The 21,990-nt window shown below is 37.6% G+C and overlaps 2 protein-coding genes across 2 annotated transcripts; both read right to left on the bottom strand.

Annotated features, from left to right (window-relative positions):
- Positions 1-7,090: 7,090 nt before the first annotated feature.
- LOC108891646 (taste receptor type 1 member 1-like) lies at positions 7,091-10,933 on the bottom strand. The gene is made up of 6 exons (XM_018688879.1): positions 10,743-10,933; positions 10,135-10,441; positions 9,215-9,940; positions 8,666-8,872; positions 8,277-8,397; positions 7,091-8,019 (listed from the first exon to the last, which is right to left on the bottom strand). The coding sequence occupies exons 1-6, from the start codon at positions 10,931-10,933 to the stop codon at positions 7,091-7,093; spliced, it is 2,481 nt and encodes an 826-aa protein (XP_018544395.1).
- Positions 10,934-15,360: 4,427 nt separating this feature from the next.
- On the bottom strand, positions 15,361-19,049 carry LOC108891628 (taste receptor type 1 member 1-like). The gene is given in 7 exon segments (XM_018688840.1): positions 15,361-15,828; positions 15,830-16,290; positions 16,477-16,597; positions 16,865-17,071; positions 17,447-18,172; positions 18,285-18,582; positions 18,868-19,049. Coding segments are annotated over 7 exon segments (2,463 nt in total).
- Positions 19,050-21,990: the final 2,941 nt, after the last annotated feature.

The raw sequence follows: 21,990 nt of genomic DNA on the forward strand, positions 1-21,990 counted from the left end.
GCCTTTACTAAGTTATGAGATACTGGTGATGGTTAAGCCTCAGTGATAATTTCCATGCATGTGGGAATGAAAATTCTGTGGTTGGAGGGGAATTCACAAATCAGTATGCAAAAGCATCTAAACTGCTGTTGCACGGACTCCCTGTGATGTATACACACAGGGTTTACAAATCATCATGGAGGTTTAATACCTCAATCATGCAACATGTTATTAAACACATTATTAAAATTATAAAAAAGGTACTAAAATAATGCAATAAAAATATTGCTTATACAAATCACATCATACTGTGTTATGTTGTTCAACCTACAGACACAGTATACTTCAAATTGTTTATAAATAAGGATGTATATTCTGTTTCTTCGTTCAGACTAGGACATATCAGAAAGCATCAGATTTGAAAAACCAACACAACCTTCTTCTGCAACACTGTTCAAATGGTCAACAATTCTGGCAGACTGTTCAACACCATCAAAAGACAGTCATTGCATGTAGGATGCTCAGCAAAGCGTGATCTTTTTTTTGTGATACATCATTTTTATAATAATGGAATCACAGTAATAATGAGAAAATACACACAAATAGCATAAATTCAACTCAGTATTTACACTAAGAGATCGCCTCCTCTTCTAAACTATCCCTGCACAGTTTAACATTGGATCCCACAGGTCATTTGAAAGGAAAATTCACAGTCTTTCAACAGATGAAAGTGATAAATGACCAGGACTCGCACCAGAATTTGAATTTAGGCATCCTACCCGTGGAAAGGCGGAAGTTCTTCTTCTGCTTATTAGGAAGGGATAGGCCTTCATCAGGTGAGACACATGAAGCTTGTAAGGGCAGGTGAATCAGCTATGAGCTTTAACCATGACTCAGCATTCAGACTAAATATCCTCATTGAAACATTGTCTAATAACAAATATTCAAATTAGAGTTTATTTTCCAGACCCAGTGCTGGAAGAAGGAGGGACAGACTCAAATTCGTCAACTGGTGCTCTTTTTATTACCAGTCAGTCTTTTATTACCAGTCAGGTGCAAGTGCCAATTTATGAAGGCGAGTTGTACAAAACATTCACACCTACCTCAAATTAAACTAACTTGTATGTCTTTGGACTGTGGGAGGAAACTGGAGTACCCAGAGAGAACCCACACAGACACAGGGAGAACATGCAAACTTCACACAGAAAAGCCCTGGGCAAACTGGAACTTGAACCCAGAAGGGAACAGAAGTACCACAGTAATACTTGCTTAGCACAACACAAGTGACAACCATCTGTCTGTCAGTGAGATGTAATTAAAAATAGTATTGTATGACCCTTGGCTGTGTATTTGACTGCGTACACTCATGGGATTACCCCATGACAGACCCTCAGTGTCTGCCTTCACAATGGAGGTTCTGAACATGGTCTATTCAGATTGTATGTCCCCAACTTTCCCAGAGATGCATAAGAAATTGTTCTGCAGGTGAGCATAGGCATAGGCACAAACTACAGTCAGAACCTTTATCTCAGTGACTCGTAGTCACATAGAGGTGACCCTCTCATTCCCCCAGAGAGAACTCCAACACAGAGACACTCAGCCAAAGATTCATGAGTATCCCCACACCTGCCTGACACCTCTCACTTTTGGCAGCACTGGAGGGAAAAAAGAGTACAACTAGGTGTGCACCCAACCACATCTAGGTGGTACCACTCTACCTCCTACACTTTCTCTGGTTCCTCCCCCACTGAGGAGTTAATATTCCACCATCCTTCTCAATGTTAAATAATACACTTCTAACATTTTCTTTTATTAATTTCAACTCCATGTGACAACATTAGCCAAGTCACAGAAAACTGCACTTAGGGATTAAGGATGTTTATTATTATGTTATGCTCTGACAGTGGAAACAGTGGAATGGAGATCTAATGTATCCAAATACTGGCAGGCAAATGCTAGCACACACTAGGGCTGAGTAGCCTTCATTTATTACTCTAGGGAATAAGTTTCATATGAATTAAATGTTGAATTTATATTTGAATAAAACTGTGTACACAAACCCCACAAAAATTTTAAACTATAATATTTCCACAAAAGCCTTGTGCTGCATCATATTATTGAGCTCAATACAAAAAATGACAAATGATAAGAATTTGGGCTAATATTCTTGCAGTATAGACTTCACAGTTGTAGAGATAGCTCTACCTAATAAAACTAAGTATTGACATTTGAGGAAACCAATTGTTTCAGATGTGCCTGTTGTGTAACCTGTGTATGAAATCACAGTGAAGTGGTGCCATCATGTGGTGAGATCAATGTTACAGCAAGAGAAAAAAAACATCCCATTTTACATCTTTATATTAAACTGTTACCATAATCTGTTACTATTATTTAACCACATCATATTGGGATTTGTACAAGTGCGCAACAAAATTACTATGTGATTTATTACATGTGGTGAGGTTGTAAACAACACATAACCTAATACCACGTAGGATTTTAAAATGCTCATTTAACGTATAATGTACATTGAATCTTGTTCTTGAGTTGTATACATTTTAATTCATTGCCAACAACAACTACATGCACATATCCTCTTGGAATTAGTTATTCAAGTGCAAAAATACAAATCATCACAACAGCTCCTTCTCATATGTAGTATGAGAATGTTAGTATGTAGTATATAATTCTGAGTATCATTCATGAAATCACAATTAGTTGAGTATTGTATGAGTTTCACTTTTGAAACAACTGTGTGCAGTTTTTTTTTTACTTCATTACTTTTTTCATGTGTACAATGTGAGTGTTTCAAAACAAATGTTAGCATGAAGGGACAACTGTAACTTTATCTGTAATTTTAAAACTTGTATTTGTTTTTTTTAATTTGGCTAAATAATTGAAAAATAAATATAGTATTACACTTCTAATGCACCACCTTTTTAAATAAAGACCAGCACAATTGTGTAATACTGTAAACTGATTTTGCTGAAGTGTCAAAGTCCTGCTGTTCAGAATCTTTAGTTTAAAAAAAATTGTAAAGGAAATACCACAACAGAAAAGAGACTGGAGAGTACTGCTAGAGCATTAAAAGTTTGGATGTACTTTCCATGGTAAAGCACATACACAGTGGCAAAGATGATCCAGGTGAGGATCAGCACGAGCAGGCAGAAGGTAATTGCTTTGGCTTCATTGTAATTCTTTGGGAGGTCTTTTCCCATTTAGGAGAAAATAAAGCAAAGACACAACAAAAATACAAGTAGAATTATAGAACCAGAGTTTCTTTGAGATTGATGCCACAAGCAAGTATGATTTTATCTAGGGACCAAAGTGTGTCATAGTAGGGCTTAGCAGGGTCACGAGAATAACCCATAAGAAATAAGAGTGCCTGAGTAACAAAAGCCACGGTGATGACCAGCCACTGTCCATGATATTTCATCCACCAGCTGTGGAACTTGGGGAACTTGGCAGCTATTTTGAAAATACAAACAATTTGAAAAGAGCGCACAACAAATAACACACATAAAAGATATATGTGTTTAATAAAATCATGGACACAGTGGCACTCACACTGCTCACTGATGTTGCATAAGGTGAATATTTGGTCAGCACATCTCCTACTCTTCTTGTTCTTTCTTAGGTTGATTGTTTATTGTATCTTGTATTTGCCACATGATAATTTCGGCATGGATTTGGGGATAGAGAAAAGTGTGATGTTGTTTTCCCCACATCAAATTGTTGGTGTCTTTGCCTTGTTTTCCTCAGGTTGAGTTTCAGTGTCCCCACCTCACTTGAACATCTAGGTGTGGTTAGTTTGGTTCTTGTCTCCTCCACTGGGGGAAAACCAGGTCATGATGTGGATGTCGCTGTGTGGGAAGAGAGCTCCACCAGTGATGAGGTCATAGGTGGTACAATGTTCCAGCTGCCGTTTTCATAGCTGCACAGCGCCTCTCCCTATAGCTCTGTTGTAGTTTGTGTTATTGTTCCCAACTTTTGCATTCAAGTCACATATTACACTTTTTAAGTTATGTTGCAATGACCCTTCTAACTCAGCTTGCAGTTCATAGAATGCATCTTTTATTTCTTCATTACTGCTTGTTGTGGCATAGAACTGGATGATGGCTGTGTTGATGTGCTTTCCTCTCATTCTCATCTTTGTAAGTCTGCTGATAATTTCCATTCCACCAGACAGGTCCTTTCTTTAGGACGATAACTACTTCTTCATAATGTCGGTTGTTATCCCTACCCGTGTTAGTCTTGTCTGCCTGATCCTGTCCATCTGATGCCAAGCACGTGCAGGTTGTAATGCCTCATTTCAGATGTTACTTGGGCCAGTTTTCCCATTTTGTACATGGTCCATACATTCCAGAAGCCAATTTTGGTCTTGCATTTGGTGTTGAGGACTCCCATTGGCCTGACAGTAGCTTCCTTCCAGTTTTCACTACTGCTGTTCATGCAAATATCCTTCGATGACTCTGGAAGCCAATCCCACACAGTAGTGTTAAAATCCTCTGCTGTTGTTTCTGTAACAAGGCTTTTATTTCATGTGATTATTTTGTTAGCCCCATGCCCATCCCCCACCTTGGAGGACCAGTGGATCGCACTTTGTCTGGCCTTTAACCTTTGACCTGCCCAGCCTGAGTGACCCTGCTGGGACACTGAGCTCCCACTGCCTTAGCTCAAGGGGTATGCAAGATCCCCAACTGTGTCAAGGTGGCAAACCTTTGAAAGATTATGAAAATGATTATACCTTATAAACATGCACCTCTTCACAAACAGGTAGTAATCATCAGTTTAAAAACGAGTGATTTACCCAAAGTTTGCGGAGTTAGGAGATTTTGATAAATCCAACACACTCCACAACACTCCTAGGAACAAGCTTCACAGAAAAAACTAAGAGAAGTTGTCTTCTTTTCACCCTCACAAGTTGCATCATTGCATAATGTTCAGCAAAGCATTTCCTTGATACATATTTTTTATAATGATAATGAACAAACTTAAGGCTGTATCAACTTTTGCTGTTGCAGTCAGTGCCTCAAAATTGAATGGACCTTTAGAGGAAAGTTATAAGTTATACTTGTAGGATCACATAGAATATAGTCACAGGCAAATACACACAAATTAAATTAATTCAACCCAGTTTCTTGGATTTATGCTAAAAGGCCACCTCCGCTTACAAATTGTCCCTGCACAATTTAACCTTGCACCACACAAGTCATTTGAAAGAGGAAAATTTGCACTCACACAGCAGATGAGTGGTAAATGGTCAGGAGTCTTACCAGAATTTGACTTCTTCCTCGTAGAGCCACAGAAGTCCTCACTTTGCTTAGTGAGAAGGGCTCAGCCCTCACCAAGTGAGACTGATTATACAGTGAAGTAAGAAAGGTAAAAAGCACATTATAAAAATGAGTTTGCCAAGAGACTGAACCGTTATTCATTTAGTTTGAAAAGTTCACAATCTATACAGATAGTTTAAGAAATATTAATGGACAATTAGGTGGGTAAAGAACGTCACAACAGTGTTTGGTGCTAAGCAGTCATGGCTATAATGTTTGCACTTTAATTCCAGGGATTTATCATTTGGTAATCAACAGTATGGCTAGTACAATAACATTTTAAACAGAGGCAATAAACTCAGAAAACTGCAGTTAGGCATTAAAACTTAGAAAAGAAGCAAATCATCACTTCATACTTTATACTCTAATTTTAAGCTCCCATATAAAAATTAAAACATAAAAACCAGAGATAAAAAAAAGAAAATGTTAATCTGTATTTTTACTCTCAGACTTTGCTTGGGAAGCTTGCTTTAGAAGATGTTAATTAAATATTGACCTTTGAGGAAACTTCAGCCATACAAATATATTAAAGTCTAGTAATAGTCTAGCATGTAGACAGCAAAACAGTGAAGTATTGCCATCATGTGGTGAGACTGGTGTTTCAGCAAAAAATACATTCCATATAATATTTTTATTTAATAAACTTTATGAATTAATTCATGTTTAATTTACCATTTAATGTTATGAGGCCTGATATAATTTACATTTAAAGTATCAATTTTGAAGTTTATTGTACATTGAATTTTATAGTTGTATATGTTTTGATTACTATGCCAACAACATAACAAGCATACGTTCTCTTGGATATAGTTATTTAAGTGCAAATATACAAGTTATCACAATAGCTGTTTCTCATTTGTAAGTACATTTCTGTGTTTGGGTTTTGAAACAACTGACTGCAGAGACTTATTTTCCAAACTAGGAAATTTGTTTTTAATGTGTCAAGTGTGGGGGATTTCATATTCCATGAGGCCAGAAAGTTTAAGCATAAAGGGACAAACAACCCTAACTATATCTATTTGTTTGGTCATTTTGTAATTTTGATTGGCTAAATTATTTGAAAGGAAGCCATCACACTTAAACTTATGCACCCTCTTTCTGTGGATTAGGTGAGAAGATTGTTACCATTCTCACCATTCTTGTAGAACAGGTTACAGCCAGTGGTGACTGGTAACAGGAGAAAATCCCTAACCTGGATCTGTCTCAAGAAAAAAAAAAAAAAAAAAAAAAAAACTATCAGCAACTTGAAAACTCTGTAATTAATATTTTATATTTCATTCGTTTCACAATGACATAAGTGTCAAAAAAGGGGAAAAAGCTATAGTTTTATGTTTAACATACTGGCATGAGAGCGTTATCAATCATCTTGTCTAAGTCTGGGCGAGAAAATGAAGAAGCATATATACCAAAATATCAAATTATTCCTTTAATGAGATTTTCACAATTGAGCTGTATCATCTAAAATTACTTAACATGATTAGTCTTACAATCAGAGGAAAGCAACATTCTCTATTACAGATTAAAGGTATGATCCATTTACATAAAGGCTACAACTCAGAACCCTGTTGCCAGTCAGAGATCGCAAGTCTGTGTCTCTTGCAAAAATCTTGTTTCAGCTCATTTCAAGATTTTACAACAACACATCATAAAACACAAATTTTCAACTCCTGAAAGAAAATCACTTAGTATTAAGTTACAACCTGCTCTAAGAAGCAAGAAGCAATGCCTAAAGTGCACCAACTTTTCTGCCTACAGAGACATACATTTATTTAAAGCAGCTACTGGCTAATTGTTTTGGTGTAATTCTGAATGAGACCTTGAAAGTACTGCTGTGTGTTTTTGTGGGGTTGAACAATGATAATGTAGCATTTTGGGAGGAAATACCACAACAGAAAGGAGTAGAGACTGGAGAGTACTGCCAGAGCATTAAAAGTCTGGATGTACTTTCCATGGTAAAGCATGTATTCAGTGGCAAAGATGATCCAGGTGAGGATCAGCAGGAGCAGGCAGAAGGTAATTGCTTTGGCTTCATTGTAATTCTTTGGGAGGTCTTTTCCCATGTAGGAGAAAATAAAGCAAAGAGAGCACAAAGATAAAAGTAAAAACACAGAACCAGAGAATGCTTTGAGATTGATGTCACAGCCAAGTATGATTTTATCCGGGGACCAAAGTGTGTCATTGTAGGGCTTAGCAGGGTCACGAGAATAACCAATAAGAAATAAGAGTGCCTGAGTAACAAAAGCCACAGTGATGATCAGCCACTGTCCATGATATTTCATCCACCAGCTGTGGAGCTTGGGGAACTTGGCAGCTATTTTGAAAATGCAGACAATTTGAAAAGAGCGCACAACAAAACATGCTAGACAAACAGTGTAGAACAAAATGAATGGTAAGAACCTTAAGATACAAAAAGAAACTGTTGGCTTATCAAAGTAAAAGAAGACACTAAGACTACACAGACTGATGCAGCCTAAAATTAGGAAGCACATGGGTCCCCCAGCAGATCTGACAACAGGGGTGTTGTAGTTGATGGCAAAGAGAACAGACGTGGCTAATGTGAGGCCCACCAAGACCCAGGCCCCAACCATGATCAGTATGGCCCCACTGTCTTTGAATGGGACGTACTCCACCACTCTCAGATTGCATGATGTACTGCCTTCTGCAGACCATTCTGTCTCCTTACAGTAGATGCACTTGTAGAGATCCTCTGTTTTACATGAGACAGGGACAGTCAGTCAGAAAAGGTTATGGTAAACTTTTGGAATATCCTCTCTGGGTAAAGATAAGTCAAACAGCTGAGGAAGCAGCATTAGATGTTTAATCTGTGACACTGTTATATTCTCTTTAGATGAGCTTTTATTTCTTGTCAAATTTGCTTTACAGTTTTCAGTGATCTACTCTAGAGCTAATTATATCAAACAATTGCTATTACTTATTTTCTTGTTTTCATGTATAATAATTTACCTGTGATGTTGACATAAGTTCCATTCGGACAGATTTCACAATTGAAGCAACATTTATGGATTCCATCTGGCTTTTTTGCATATCCTGCAGGACATTCTGTGGAACACAGTGAAGTAGGGACCTGTACAGCACAATTTTTTTAGCAGAAAAGTACACAAAAGATAAGAAAATTGTGTTAGGTGGAGAGAATCTCAATCTACAGTTTTAAATTTCTTGACAGGTTTTGTAAATTGTAAACATCCTGTTAGACACTTAGTGATATATTTAGACATTCCTTCATATTACACCATGAGGAACCACCATCTGTTTATTTCCTTGATCATTTAAAAAATAAGGGGTAAGAAAAAAAGCATTTTTTAAAAACACATGATGAAGACAAACCAACTTACCTCTCCATTTGTATACCACTGAATTTGGCTGTTGTTGATGAAAGACTGGACTGATGGGTAAAATTTATAAAACCCAATCTCCTGTACATCCCCACTGTGGTTCCAGAAAACTATGGAGTAGGATCCGAACTTGGGGTCACCGTTCTCATCAAACTGAATACTTTGATTCAAAAGTGTAAAATTTGACTTCCTCAATTCCTCTAGAACCTGATATGGGTACACAAAGTTCAGATGACAATTACTTCTCTTGATCTCCTACTAATTAAATTGACTGTTAAAATACTCCTGAGAAGGGAGAAACTGCTGTGTGACATCATAGAGTTGAAAGAAAGAGTTGAGAGAAAATATCAGCTTTAATTGTATTTTTAGGGTCTAAAGTTTTATATGCTATGTTATATCTTATATAATATATATGTGATAACAAAACACATAAAAGTTAAGTATTTTGAATCATGACAGACTAATCAACATGTTAAAGCTGTCATTATCATAATGTGAACAGTTCAGATGGTTAAATTAAGTAAATCATATAATTATTTGTATACTTACCATGTATGGGTACACTGTAATATTGGTATTGCATTTCCCAGCCCTACATTGCAAGACATTGTGTAAGGCGTTAGCAACTGCATACACAGCAGAATATACAGGGAAAGAGAAAGATGGGTCCATAGAAATTACATCCTTGGGACTTAGGTTACTGCAGTTGCAAACCTGATTACAAAACTCCTGCTCTCCTGAATTTCCACAATGCATCTGTCTTCTAGAAGAATAGATAAAATCACTGAATCCAGGTATTGTCACAACTGGCTGAGACACCCCAAGTACAGTTCCAATATTTTTGATTCCTTCCTTCTTGTGGAGCTTTTTGCTCAAGGACCAGGTATCGCCTGCTATCCATACCTTGTTGGTGACATTTAGTTGTATTGCAGTTTCAATAAGAGCTTCAGCATCCATTTTTGTAGCAAAAACAACAATGATCTGTACCCTCTGTGCTTCTATCTGTTTAAACATCTGGGAGTAATTTGTGTCACCATTGAGACCTTTGGTGTATGCCAGGCAGATCTCAGTTTCCTTAATCATGTTTATGAACAATTCCAGGCCATTAATTCCAAAATCGTTATCACTCTTAATAAAAGCAACCCAGTACCAGTTGAAGTGCCGTATGATATTAACAATAACCTCTATGATGTCTTTATTGGAATGCACTGTGCGTAGAAAAGAGGGATATTTCGCTTTCTCTGAAAAGGCAGAGCTAGCAGCTCCATAACTGACCTGTTGAAAGAGTAATAGGGAAATTGTCATTATTTTCAGTGACAATTAACAGTTCAGTGTCAGGTTAAAAGCTGTTTCAGTTTTTAAAAATGTTAATAACTTTTGTAATATATTGTTTTAATTCAATGATTTATATTAATGACAGTTTCTATCACTTATTCTACCTGTTTATACACAATTGTTGACAAACTTACAATGGGAATGAGATTCATCATGAACAGTGGGGCTACAGTCAGGGTGTCAGTGCTCGAAAAAGGGCCAACCACTGCTGTCACCTTGGACACTTTTGACAGATTCTTGTGTGGTTCACCCCAAGGCTGAATCAAGCCATTGACAGAGATGAGATTCAAAATACCTGGAAAATTCAGTGTATCTGAGCAGTGGTCAAATATCTCATAGCCAAGAGATACATTTGGCAGTAGGTTGGTAGAGTTGTTGATTTCCTCCACAGAGAATCTCATCAACTGAAACCTCCGATAACTCGAAAGAATGATGGGTTTACTGTGAACAGAGAAAAGATAACAGGAGAGTTACTTTGAATTAACCTTGAACAATCACTTTCAGTCTGAAGATCTTTACACTAATATGGATACATGAAGGGAGGATTCCATGGTACAAGGACTGAGGACAGATTCAGTGTTTCACAGCAACTTTGACTGTGTAGCAAACTAGACTGGGTTAGGGGGGAATGTGCCCCCATGACGTTTGATGTCAGCTCTTCAGTGTTGAAGAGTGTAAACTTTTACACTAAGATTTGGTCATTAGATTCAGCTTCAGAATATATCAACTCAGATTGACTCACCTAGAGCAGTCGATGGCTTCTGGTCTGTCATGATAAACTGGTGCACTGACATGATGAATATCAAAAAGGCCACCTATCAAATAATCTCCTTGCAGCTGAAACTCTGAGGCTGGGACAGTGCATTGGTTCAAGGCATGTAAAAGGCACCTAAGAGATCCTAGCAGACACAGAGAAGCAAGAAAATGTTTCATAGTTTCATCATTTAACTGATCTGATGATGTGAACTCTAAAGGGATTAGCCTCTGCCTTTAATAAGCAATGCTTGCAATGGCAAACCACCAGTCTTCATTTCCATGCACCTGGGAATGCGTGACTTCAGATGCCTGTAAACGGTTGGAGGATAATTCACAAATTAGGATGCAAAAAGCATCTAACCTGCACTGACATACACAGGGTTCAACAATTACTATGAGCAAACAAGTTGAGTGCCTCTATTATGAGTGTATGACAAATGCAATACATATACATATATAGATTTACAACCCATAGGAGCATACCAGAAGAAGATGCATACACCTTCATTGTCATGGTAAAATGCTGTTAAGGTTGGAACAATCATGATTTGGTTAGGTTTCAGTACAAAACTACTTGGTTAGGTTTAGGAAAAAAATGTGGTTTTATATTTAAAAAAGTAGTTCAACTTGTTGTCACATTACAGTAATAAACACGTGGTTTATTTTGTGGAATAGACATGTATACAATGCTTATCATCAGTTTCATGTGGGAAACAAACAGCGGTCTCCTATGTGAAAGTCCAGTGTTTTGTGAACCCATCCAACCATTCCAGCCCGAGCTTACTCCTTCCTCCCATAGGTTGTAACAGCCTGGTAGCATGGACAACCCATGGGCTCATAGAATTTTTTTTATTTGCAGACTTTCAAACTCAACAAAAAGGGGCCAAAATAGTAGGAGGTTAAGGTCATTGTCAGGAGAGCAGGATAGCACCAAATTGTCTGCTGCTCAAGGCCCCAAGTGGTATACCTTATACAGAGCAGCAGGAAAAGTGTGGAGAGAGAGAGAGTGGGGTACTACATTCAACAAGGGTCCAACAGCTTTGAGTCAAAATGTGGAACTTGCTAAAACTTTAAAACAGTTATAACAGTTCTAATAACTCATGCTTGTCTAAGTGAAGGTTTCAAAAGTTTAATGAAACATTGTAATATTGAATGAAAGGTTTCATATAGGAATGATCTATGAGTGATAGGGATGTAATAAAGATGAAGATGAGGTTGTGAGATCACACGCGGTCACAAGCAAATACACACAAATTAGTAAATTAATTCAACCAGGTATCTCTGGTTTATGCTAAAATGCTACATCCTCTTACAAATAAGCTCTGCATGACTTAACCTTGAACCACATAGGTTATTTGAAAGGAGATAATTTGCAATCACTCTGTGGACGGTAGTGATAGATGGACAGACCATGAGCTGTGCTCTCTTGAAAGTCTTAATTCAGTCAACCACCTGATAGAATGGCAAGACTCCTCACTCTGGTTTGTAGAAAGGAATTGGCCCTCATCTATAGGAGAGATTACAGGATGATGTCATGGTTAATAAAAAGTATAAATAAAACACTTTGAGGGAGCCACATGAGATCAGTGAACTACAGTATAAAATGTTGTGTTGCTAAGCTATCATTACTATCAAATGTTTGCATTATCAGATATAGGGTGACTTTCTAGATTCAGTGCACTTAGATGCTGCACTGCAACATTTAAAAAAATGTAATTTCATCTCTGTCTTTGACTGACCACACAGCTGGATAATATGATGGCCACCTTTCCACAGTCAGGATGCATCTTAACTGATAACAGTTACAGTTCAGTGTTCATACAACTGTCAAGTGCAAAAAAAATGACTATTTCAACTATTTAAAGAGTAGATGAGTATATAATTGTTATTGGAAACTAAAACTAAAAAGAATACTGCAATGCTGTGTTGTCCAGAGCATAGATAGCTGTGTCAAGATTCACTTCACATTTTGTTGTTTGTTTCTTTTAATTATATTCTATAACCTATTAACAAATGTGGCACTAAATTTGGTAGTCACATTTAAGTAAGTCAAAAGTCATATTTACATAGCAAATATCCTTTGATGTTGTAATACAACTTGAACAAGATCCTGCTAAGAGATCCTGCTAACCAGACAACTAGATCCCCAAACACATAAGAAAGATGTAGAACTTCTAGTCTGGACTGTGCTAAAACAAGTAAGTAAGTGAGTGAGAGAGAGCAAGAGAGAGAGAGAGAGAAAGAGAGAGAGAGAGACTGTCTCCAGAGGATATCTCTGATCTCTCTACCTGCACTCATCACATGGGTAATAACGGTTTGGTTTTGAAAAGATTGCCATCTTACTGTCCCTATTTTCATTTCCTGATGCAACCTCTTTGCAACCACAAGGCAGTTAAATATAACAAATAAGGATCACAGATGGGGAATACATTGCTGATGCAAAGAATATATTAAATTAACCAATAGGTGGAGTGTTTCTGATCAGATCAGAGGTTATTAAATGTAAAGCTCTTTGGTATCACTTTGCAAAAGCTCAAGAACACACCTACAGGCTATTTGTGTGTAGTGTAGCACATTTCATGGGACTAGTAAAATCTTTCTCCTAATAGAAAAAATTTGCAAACATCAAATAAGATGAGGTGACTGTTGCTCACTGCAGTGTTGTGGACAGACTTAAGTATTGTACCAATGTTTTCTTAGAGTTATAGATAGTGATGTGGGACCACAGACACGAGAAAAGAACAGTGTGTTGCTGCCTGTTATCTGTTACCTGCCTTTCTACCTGGTTCTCATCACATTTTCTATTTAAGTGACTTCACTGCATTAGCCTGCTTGAGTGTCTGTGCATGGGTTGACCTTGCCTGTGTTTCTGCCACGAGCTGAGACACTTGTACTGCTGAGATGTCCCCTCTGTTAGACTCAAGAGGTGTTAATGTGTGGCTTGAAAATTCCAGAGACCCATCAGAGTTCTTACTCTAAACTTTATTCTAATTACTGTTATGATTTTGACACATGGCCACACTACAAGACAGGGCCAAATTACGTAGATCACAAAAACAAATGCGGTTAATAATAACAATAATAATAGTAGTGTTTATTTATTAAGTTTTGAAATACGTTACAGAGTACTATATGAACAACAAAATGAAAACAGGTCAGCACCATGAATAAATAAAACCAAACAAGTAAAACCACAAAGTAAAATACAATAAAATAAATAGTGCAAAAAATGAAATACTAATTTATCTACAAAACTGAAATGCATTAAAACCATAATAAAACAAAACCAATGATACTATGGGTACCTTGAGATTTTGAAGCCCCTAGGGAATCTCAACCTGACTTTCTGAGAAGAGTCCAAGTTTACCTTCTAAAGAAAACAGTTTTTCTCTTCCATAGTATCCTGAAGATTAATACATAGCAGGAGCTTATATGAGCAATATGTCCTACTAATAAATCCAGAAATATCCATTTGTCATTCTGGCTGTCCTTTGACTTTCCTGAATGGTTCTCAAGAAAACTGAAAATATAGACCCTTACTGTGACATCATGGTTGTAAACTCTAGTGCCACCATGACCCTTACATTTTAATTTTTGAGTCAAATGTCTCAACAACCATCAGATAGATTGGATAAAATTCAGTATCCATGTCCACCTCAGGAAGAATTTTTATTATTTTAAACGTCCCTTACAATTTTTGATTGTTGATTACATCACTTGCTAAAGACATTCCTAGTTGTACTGTCTTTAATGCTAATCAGCCAATGTTAACAGGCTAACAGGCTAAACATTATACCTGCTTAACATCAGCAGGTACTGTAAACACTGTCATTTTGAGCATGTTAGCATGGCTGTAGATTCTTCAGCTGTATCTCAATTTATGTACTTTCATACTCACACTAGCAAGTATGGAAACATGCAGTGCACCATAAGTACCAGGCCAGTGCACTCAAAATGGTCAAAATGTTGTGCGGAATGATGGCCACTGCCTCAATGGTCACCATCTTGGCCATGTGGTGGAACTGGAGGGATCACCAGTGTATTTTCAAACTTGTAAAAATGGCAGCCAAGTAAGAACAACACATTGGTGGTACAAATAGAGTTATAACTTAGATGTCACATGAAACAGGGGGCACAAACAAGAAACATTCACTTTGAGTGGGCAGAGCAGTCAGTGGAATGCAGTTACATATTGCGATAGTAATTTATGATAAGTGCACAGTGAGACAACACTATCCTATTGAAATTCGCACACTGTGCTAGTGAGTACACTGTGTACACAGAAAACTACATGTCAGTGTACTAACTGAATCCATTTTGACACACATCATTACTTATTTAGTTTCTGAAGTCAGGTTTCAGACTAGGACTATGAGATGCCATTTGGCCCTGAAACAGCTTGAGTATGTCCCTTATCAATACATCCCTTAATAGAACAACCAAATAACCAATAGAAAATGTGGATAACACAGTCAGGTTATAAAAAGACAAAGATTTAAACTGTCTTGACTCAAAACCCAAATTATCATTGCATTAAAAGAACTCAGTGGACCTGACACACATCAGTTCCTGAGTTTACATTAACTCATAATTACAGTAAGCGGCTACAGGCTAGTTGTTTTGGTGTAATTCAAGAGGAGACCTTGAAAGTACTGCTGTGTGTTTTTATAGGGCTGAAAAATGATGATGTAACATTTTGGGAAGAAATACCACAACAGAAAAGAGTAGAGGCTGGAGAGTACTGCCAGAGCATTAAAAGTCTGGATGTACTTTCCATGGTAAAGCACATGCACAGTGGCAAAGATGATCCAGGTGAGGATCAGCACGAGCAGGCAGAAGGTAATTGCTTTGGCCTCATTGTAATTTTTTGGGAGGTCTTTTCCCATGTAGGAGAAAATAAAGCAAAGAGAGCACAAAGATAAAAGTAAAAACACAGAACCAGAGGATGCTTTGAGATTGATGTCACAGTGAAGTATGATTTTGTCTGGGTACGAAAATGTTTCATTGTAGGGCTTAGCGGGTTCATTAGAGTAGGCAATGATAAGTAAGAGCATCTGAGTAACAAAAGCCACAGGCGATGACCAGCCACTGTCCATGATATGTCCTCCACCAGCTGTGGAGCTTGGGGAACTTGGCAGCTATTTTGAAAATAAAAACAATTTGAAAAGAGCGCACAACAAAACATACTAGACAAACAGTGTAGAACAAAATGAATGGTAAGAACCTTAAGATACAAAAAGAAACTGTTGGCTTATCAAAGTAAAAGAAGACACTAAGACTACACAGACTGAGGCAGCCTAAAATTAGGAAGCACATGGGTCCCCCAGCAGATCTGACAACAGGGGTGTTGTAGTTGATGGCAAAGAGAACAGACATGGCTAATGTGAGGCCCACCAAGACCCAGGCCCCAACCATGATCAGTATGGCCCCACTGTCTTTGAATGGGACATACTCCACCACTCTCAGATTGCATGATGTACTGCCTTCTGCAGACCATTCTGTCTCCTTACAGTAGATGCACTTGTAGGGATCCTCTGTTTTATGTGAGGCACAATTTGTCAAAAAAAATTAAGATTAACTTTTGTGAAATAAAAAACAGACCAAAAGACAGAAAAAAAAGATGTAAAGAGATATCAAATATACCCCAGAGGTAACTGTCAAAAGACAAATAACATATTGTTACTTATTTTCTTCTTTTGTTTTCATGTATAATAATTTACCTGTGCTGTTGACATAAGTTCCATTTGGACAGATTTCACAATTGAAGCAACATTTATGGATTCCATCTTGCTTTTTTGCATATCCTGCAGGACATTCTGTGGAACACAGTGAAGTAGGGACCTGTACAGCACAATTTTTTAGCAGAAAAGTACACAAAAGATAAGAAAATTGTGTTAGGTGGAGAGAATCTCAATCTACAGTTTTAAATTTCTTGACAGGTTTTGTAAATTGTAAACATCCTGTTAGACACTTAGTGATATATTTAGACATTCCTTCATATTACACCATGAGGAACCACCATCTGTTTATTTCCTTGATCATTTAAAAAATAAGGGGCAAGAAAAAAAACATTTTTTAAAAACACATGATGAAGACAAACCAACTTACCTCTCCATTTGTATACCACTGAATTTGGCTGTTGTTGATGAAAGACTGGACTGATGGATAAAATTTATAAAACCCAATCTCCTGTACATCCCCGCTGTGGTTCCAGAAAACTATGGAGTAGGATCCGAACTTGGGGTCACCGTTCTCATCAAACGGAATACTTTGATTTAAAAGTGTAAAATTTGACTTCTTCAGCTCTGCTAGAACCTATTGCGGATACACAAGATTCACATTTCTTGCATGTGTTCAGAAAGGACAAAGTAGGTTTATGAAGTAGTTTATCAGACTCTACACTTCTCTATCCCTGAAATTTGTTATCTGAGACTTTGATACCAAGACAGTGTTTACATGGTAATAAAAAAGAATGTGCACATCTAGGTGCTGGATTAAAAAAAAAAACAAAACAATCAACACATTTGCTCACTGTTGTGGCACCTCCCCATTAATTAGCAACATCTTAACAACAGCTTTGTCGAGCCTTGTGAAATGTGAAATGCCTTTTGATTGAATTTTTGGATTTAGAAGCTTTTTCTTACATCTTAATATGAGATAATTAAATAAATTCTCAAATTGTGTACTTACCATATGTGGGTACACTGTAATTTTGTCATTACATGTTCCAGTTCCACATTGCAAGACATTATGTAAGGCATGAGCGATGGCATATACAGCAGAATAAACTGGGAAAGAGAATGACGGGTCTGCAGCAATGACATCCTCTGCATTCAGGTTACTGCAGTTGCAAACCTGATTACAAAACTTCTGCTGTCCTGCATTTTCACAATGCATCTGTCTTTTGGAAGAATAGATAAAATCACTGAAACCAGGTATTGTCACTACTGGCTCTGAGACCCCAAGTACAGTTCCAATATTTTTGATTCCTTTCTCCTTAGGGAGATCTTTGTTTAAGGACCATGCATCCCCTGCTATCCACACCTTCTTGGTGACATTTAGTTGTATTGCTGACCTAATGAGAGGTTTAGCAGTCCATTCAGGAGCAAAAACAATAATGATAGGTATCTTCAGTGTCCCTATCCGTTTGAATACTTGGAAGTAATCTGTATTGTTGTTGAGGCCTTTGGTGTATGCCAGGCAGATCTCAGTGTCCTTAATCTTTCTTATGAACAAGTCCCGGCCATCATTGCCATAATCGTCATCAATGTTAAGGAAAGCAACCCAGCGCCAGTTGAAGTGCAATATGATGTTAACTATAACGTCTATGACATCCTTATTGGGATGCACTGTTCGCAGGAAAGAGGGAAAAATCTGTTTTCTTGAAAAGACAGAGCTAGCAGCTCCATAACTGACCTGTTAAATGAGCAACAGATAAATTATCATTAGTTTCAGTAACAGTAAAATCTCAAAAGTTAAACTGCTGTTAAAGCTGTTTTATTCAACATACAATAGTTGTCATGTTTACCATAGGAATGAGATTCATCATGAATAATGGGGCTACAGTCAGTGCCTGAGGGCTTGTGAAAGGGCCAACCACTGCCACCAATTTGGACAGATTCTTGTGTGGTTCACTCCTTGGTTGAATCAAGCCATTGACTGAGATGAGGTCCAAAACACCTGGAAAATTCTGTGCATCTGAGCAGTGGTCAAATATCTCATAGCCAAGAGATACATTTGGCAGTAGATTGGTAGAGTTGTTGATTTCCTCCACTGAGAATCTCATCAACTCAAACTTCCGATAATTTGACACAATTAATGTTTTACTGTGGACAGAGGAAGGACAGTGAGAGTGTGTATGGATTAGCTTCATTGTTGAAGTATCAATGTTTGTGAAGGATGTACAGATATACATCTTTAAAGCATTTCCTGGAACAAAGACTTAGGTCAATAATGCAGACTTTGTCCCTCAATTTTGTTAATTGTGATAGAATAGGAATTCAAGATTGGGTAAAACTCCTGAATATATAATAAAGTAATCTGCTACATTAGGTTTTCTTAATTAGTTTGAACTTGAGATGATACACACTCAGATTTAGCACGAGACTCACCTGGAGCAGTCGATGGCTTCTGGTCTGTCATAGTAAACTGGTGCATTGTCATGATGAATATCAAAAAGTCCACCTATCAAATAATCTCCTTCCAGCTGAAACTCTGAGGCTGGGACAGTGCATTGGGTTGAGACATGTAGAAGAAATCCAAGGAGACACAGAGTGGCCAGAAAACGTTTCATTGTTGTAGTTATCATTTACCAATCTGATGTGAACTATATTGAGATTTTCCTCTCCCTTTACTAAGTTGAGACACTAGTGATGGTTAAGCCTCAGTGATCATTTCCATGCATCTGGGAATGAATATCATAACTATATATGGTTGGAGAAGAATTCACAAGTCACAAGTCAATATGCAAAAGCTTTTGGTTTTGCATAATTACCTGTGAATTCAATATGCAAATATATGCTGCTGAATAGACTTGGTGGTGTTGTTGTTAAAAGAAGGTTTTATCAATCATCACAAGCAAGCAAATGAAACCTTGGACAGAGTAAGAATAGTTTGAATATATATATTTGTGTGTGGGTGTACATATGTCTGAGTGCACTTGCTTCCTAGCAGTTTTTTTTGTTTTGTTTTGTTTTTTTGACAGCACATTGTACACTTCTTTGTGCTGTGTTACATTATGATTGCAGTACATTAGTCTCTCTCTCTCTCTTTCTCTCTCTATATATATATGTGTGTGTGTGTGTGTGTGTGTGTGTGTGAATATGCATCTTCTAGCTCAAGTTAAAACTGTAATAAAGCTTCCGACTGAATGATGACTTGTTTCTCCCATAACATCCCAAATAAATTAACTCTCAACACAAATCGCAGAATACATCGATGATGCCATGTAGCTAATTGGGGGGGAAAAGCCAGTCAAGAGCCCCTATTTCCTGGTTTTAGGACTTATTCCTGTAGCAGGATAATTTTAGAAACTTAAGCTGACTCACCAACTTTCCTCCAGGAATTTTGGTCAGTCAGCTTTAAGTTTTGCATTATCCTTGTTATTTCACTGTCAGATGATGTAGTTTAGTTTCCTAGGCACTGAGTAATGTCGTCTAACTTAGTCTGTGGACATAGAACAGAGGGTTTACTGGAAAAATAACTTATTAAGTAAATGCGGGGATCAAAACTCAAAAGCTCTAAAAGTATATTCCCACCCACAGAGAGAAAAGTTGGTTTATCCTGAGTTTTTCCTGTTCCAGCAGCTAAAAATACAAGAGCAGAAAAGAGAAAATAATGGAGTCAAAGGTTTGAACACACACAAAGTCTGACCAGTTGTTATGTTTAAATCACAGCCAGAGTATGTCTCAATGGTGGATGGAAAATACACACTGTTTTAACTATACAAATGTAAAATAAATGAGAAACTTTAGAAGTGGAAAACTGAGTGGGTTTATTATAGGGGAAGATGAAGGGTCAAATGGTTCAGAAGAAGAGGAGCACAGAGCAGAGTCTCAGGTATCCAGCTGTCTGTCTGTCTGTGGAGACTGATCAGTCCTTAGAGTTAAATCTTCCAACCTACAGCAAGGGATGGTTTTCTACAGTGAACTGACCTGAAGATGATCCAATTTTCTAATGTTTAATCATGTTAATAACAACACTGAGACACTGAGATTCGGTGTTGAAAGGTATATCAATATCAGTGCTAGTAGGTGCCCTGGGTGGGTGTTTGCTGAAGATTTGTGGCCCTTTTTTCTAAAGTCACAGTCCAACTGGCTGCTCAGAGGTTTTGTGCAGGTCATGCTGAAGAAAAGCAGCACTGCTGTGTTTTCAAATGAACTGCCCACTGTTCAAAGTTGCAAAGAAAATCGAGAATGAAAATTTACACACACAGTTAGTGATCACTGCAAATAATGTTATTATAGAGCTGCTTGTGAGCAGTGGTTTGTCCACCACTAATGTAATGTGTTATCATGCCCACAGGAAGTGGAAGAGGAGTGGTGTTTCTGTGGAGGAGCAGCTGTCCTACTATGCTTTGTGTCAGGATGTCATGAAGGATACAGTTTCTACCAGATGTGGACACTGGCTCTGCAGAGAGTGCATCACCTTGTACTGGGCCCAGTCTGGTTCATCAGGACACTCCTCCTGTCCCCAGTGTAGAAAAAGATCCAGAACAGGACCTGAGCTGAAGACAGCCAGTAAGACCAGCACTGTACAAAGTAAGACTGGGAATATGTCCATGCTTTCTAAAACTATACAGCAGAATAATGTATTTGTTGAATTATTACAGAGTATCTCTTGTCTTTCAGCAGACAGGGGTCTGCAGGAGGTTTTAGATGAACATAAGAACAGTGTGAGGGACACAATCAAGAGATTAATACAAAACAGGGACACATCAGAGATGTTCTAACAATTGGAAACCTTCTCAGTGCAGAAGTTCACTCAGGACTGAGTAAAAGAAACTCAGAAAACCAAGATGTCTGTCTGGTGATTCTGCTTTTTGCAGCAGGATTCAAGAGTGAAGGAGCTATGTGGTTTTCTAGAAAGTCCAGACTGTAGACTGGACATTCTGAGGTCAGACACCATACAAGAAATATCCCTTACTGTTTAAATCATACCAAACTTTTTTCCACACTGACATATACAAATATATATTCTGTATTTTCTTTTTCCAACATGACGGAAAAGTGATGTGACTAAGTAGAACTGGCTGTGTTATTCAAACCAAATTCACCATGTTTGTTAACTCTTTGCTACTGATGAATCACCGCCAACCATGTCTCTCAATCTACTGAAACTTCTGATCTCCCCTGTTGAACAACATATTAGAGGTGGCACTACCATGATATCACTCCCTAAATTAAGAAAAGGTGAATTGGCTATATTTTTTGGTGCTGTGGTTGGTCATGTTGGAAATTTAAAAAAAAATGCAATATTTATTTGCTGCGATATGTTTTGCATATGTGTGTGTTTTAGTGACCATTATGTTTGGTCTAACATGCTTAGACGAATAACACATTATGTCTGTTATGTGCTATTCCATCTAACAGAATGTATACAATAGTGGAATTTTTTGAGGAAAACACCACAGATGCTGTTCCCACCAGTTGGATTGTGGTGAAAAATGGGGTATGGAATTAATTTGTTAAATATAGTTATTGTTAGTTATTGGCATAATTTTGCAGACTAGGTTT

Source organism: Lates calcarifer, linkage group LG6 (genome assembly GCF_001640805.2).
Source record: "Lates calcarifer isolate ASB-BC8 linkage group LG6, TLL_Latcal_v3, whole genome shotgun sequence".
NCBI classification, from domain to species: Eukaryota; Metazoa; Chordata; class Actinopteri; family Centropomidae; genus Lates; species Lates calcarifer.

What these genes read in the sequence shown, in the direction of transcription:
- LOC108891646 (XM_018688879.1), bottom strand. Translation starts at nt 10,933, where the DNA reads ATGAAACATTTTCTTGCTTCTCTGTGTCTGCTAGGATCTCTTAGGTGC. An exon ending in GAAGCCATCGACTGCTCTAG is followed by an intron (nt 10,442 to 10,742) that starts GTGAGTCAATCT and finishes CTCTGTTCACAG; the next exon opens with TAAACCCATCATTCTTTCGA. An exon ending in AACTTATGTCAACATCACAG is followed by an intron (nt 8,020 to 8,276) that starts GTAAATTATTAT and finishes CATGTAAAACAG; the next exon opens with AGGATCTCTACAAGTGCATC.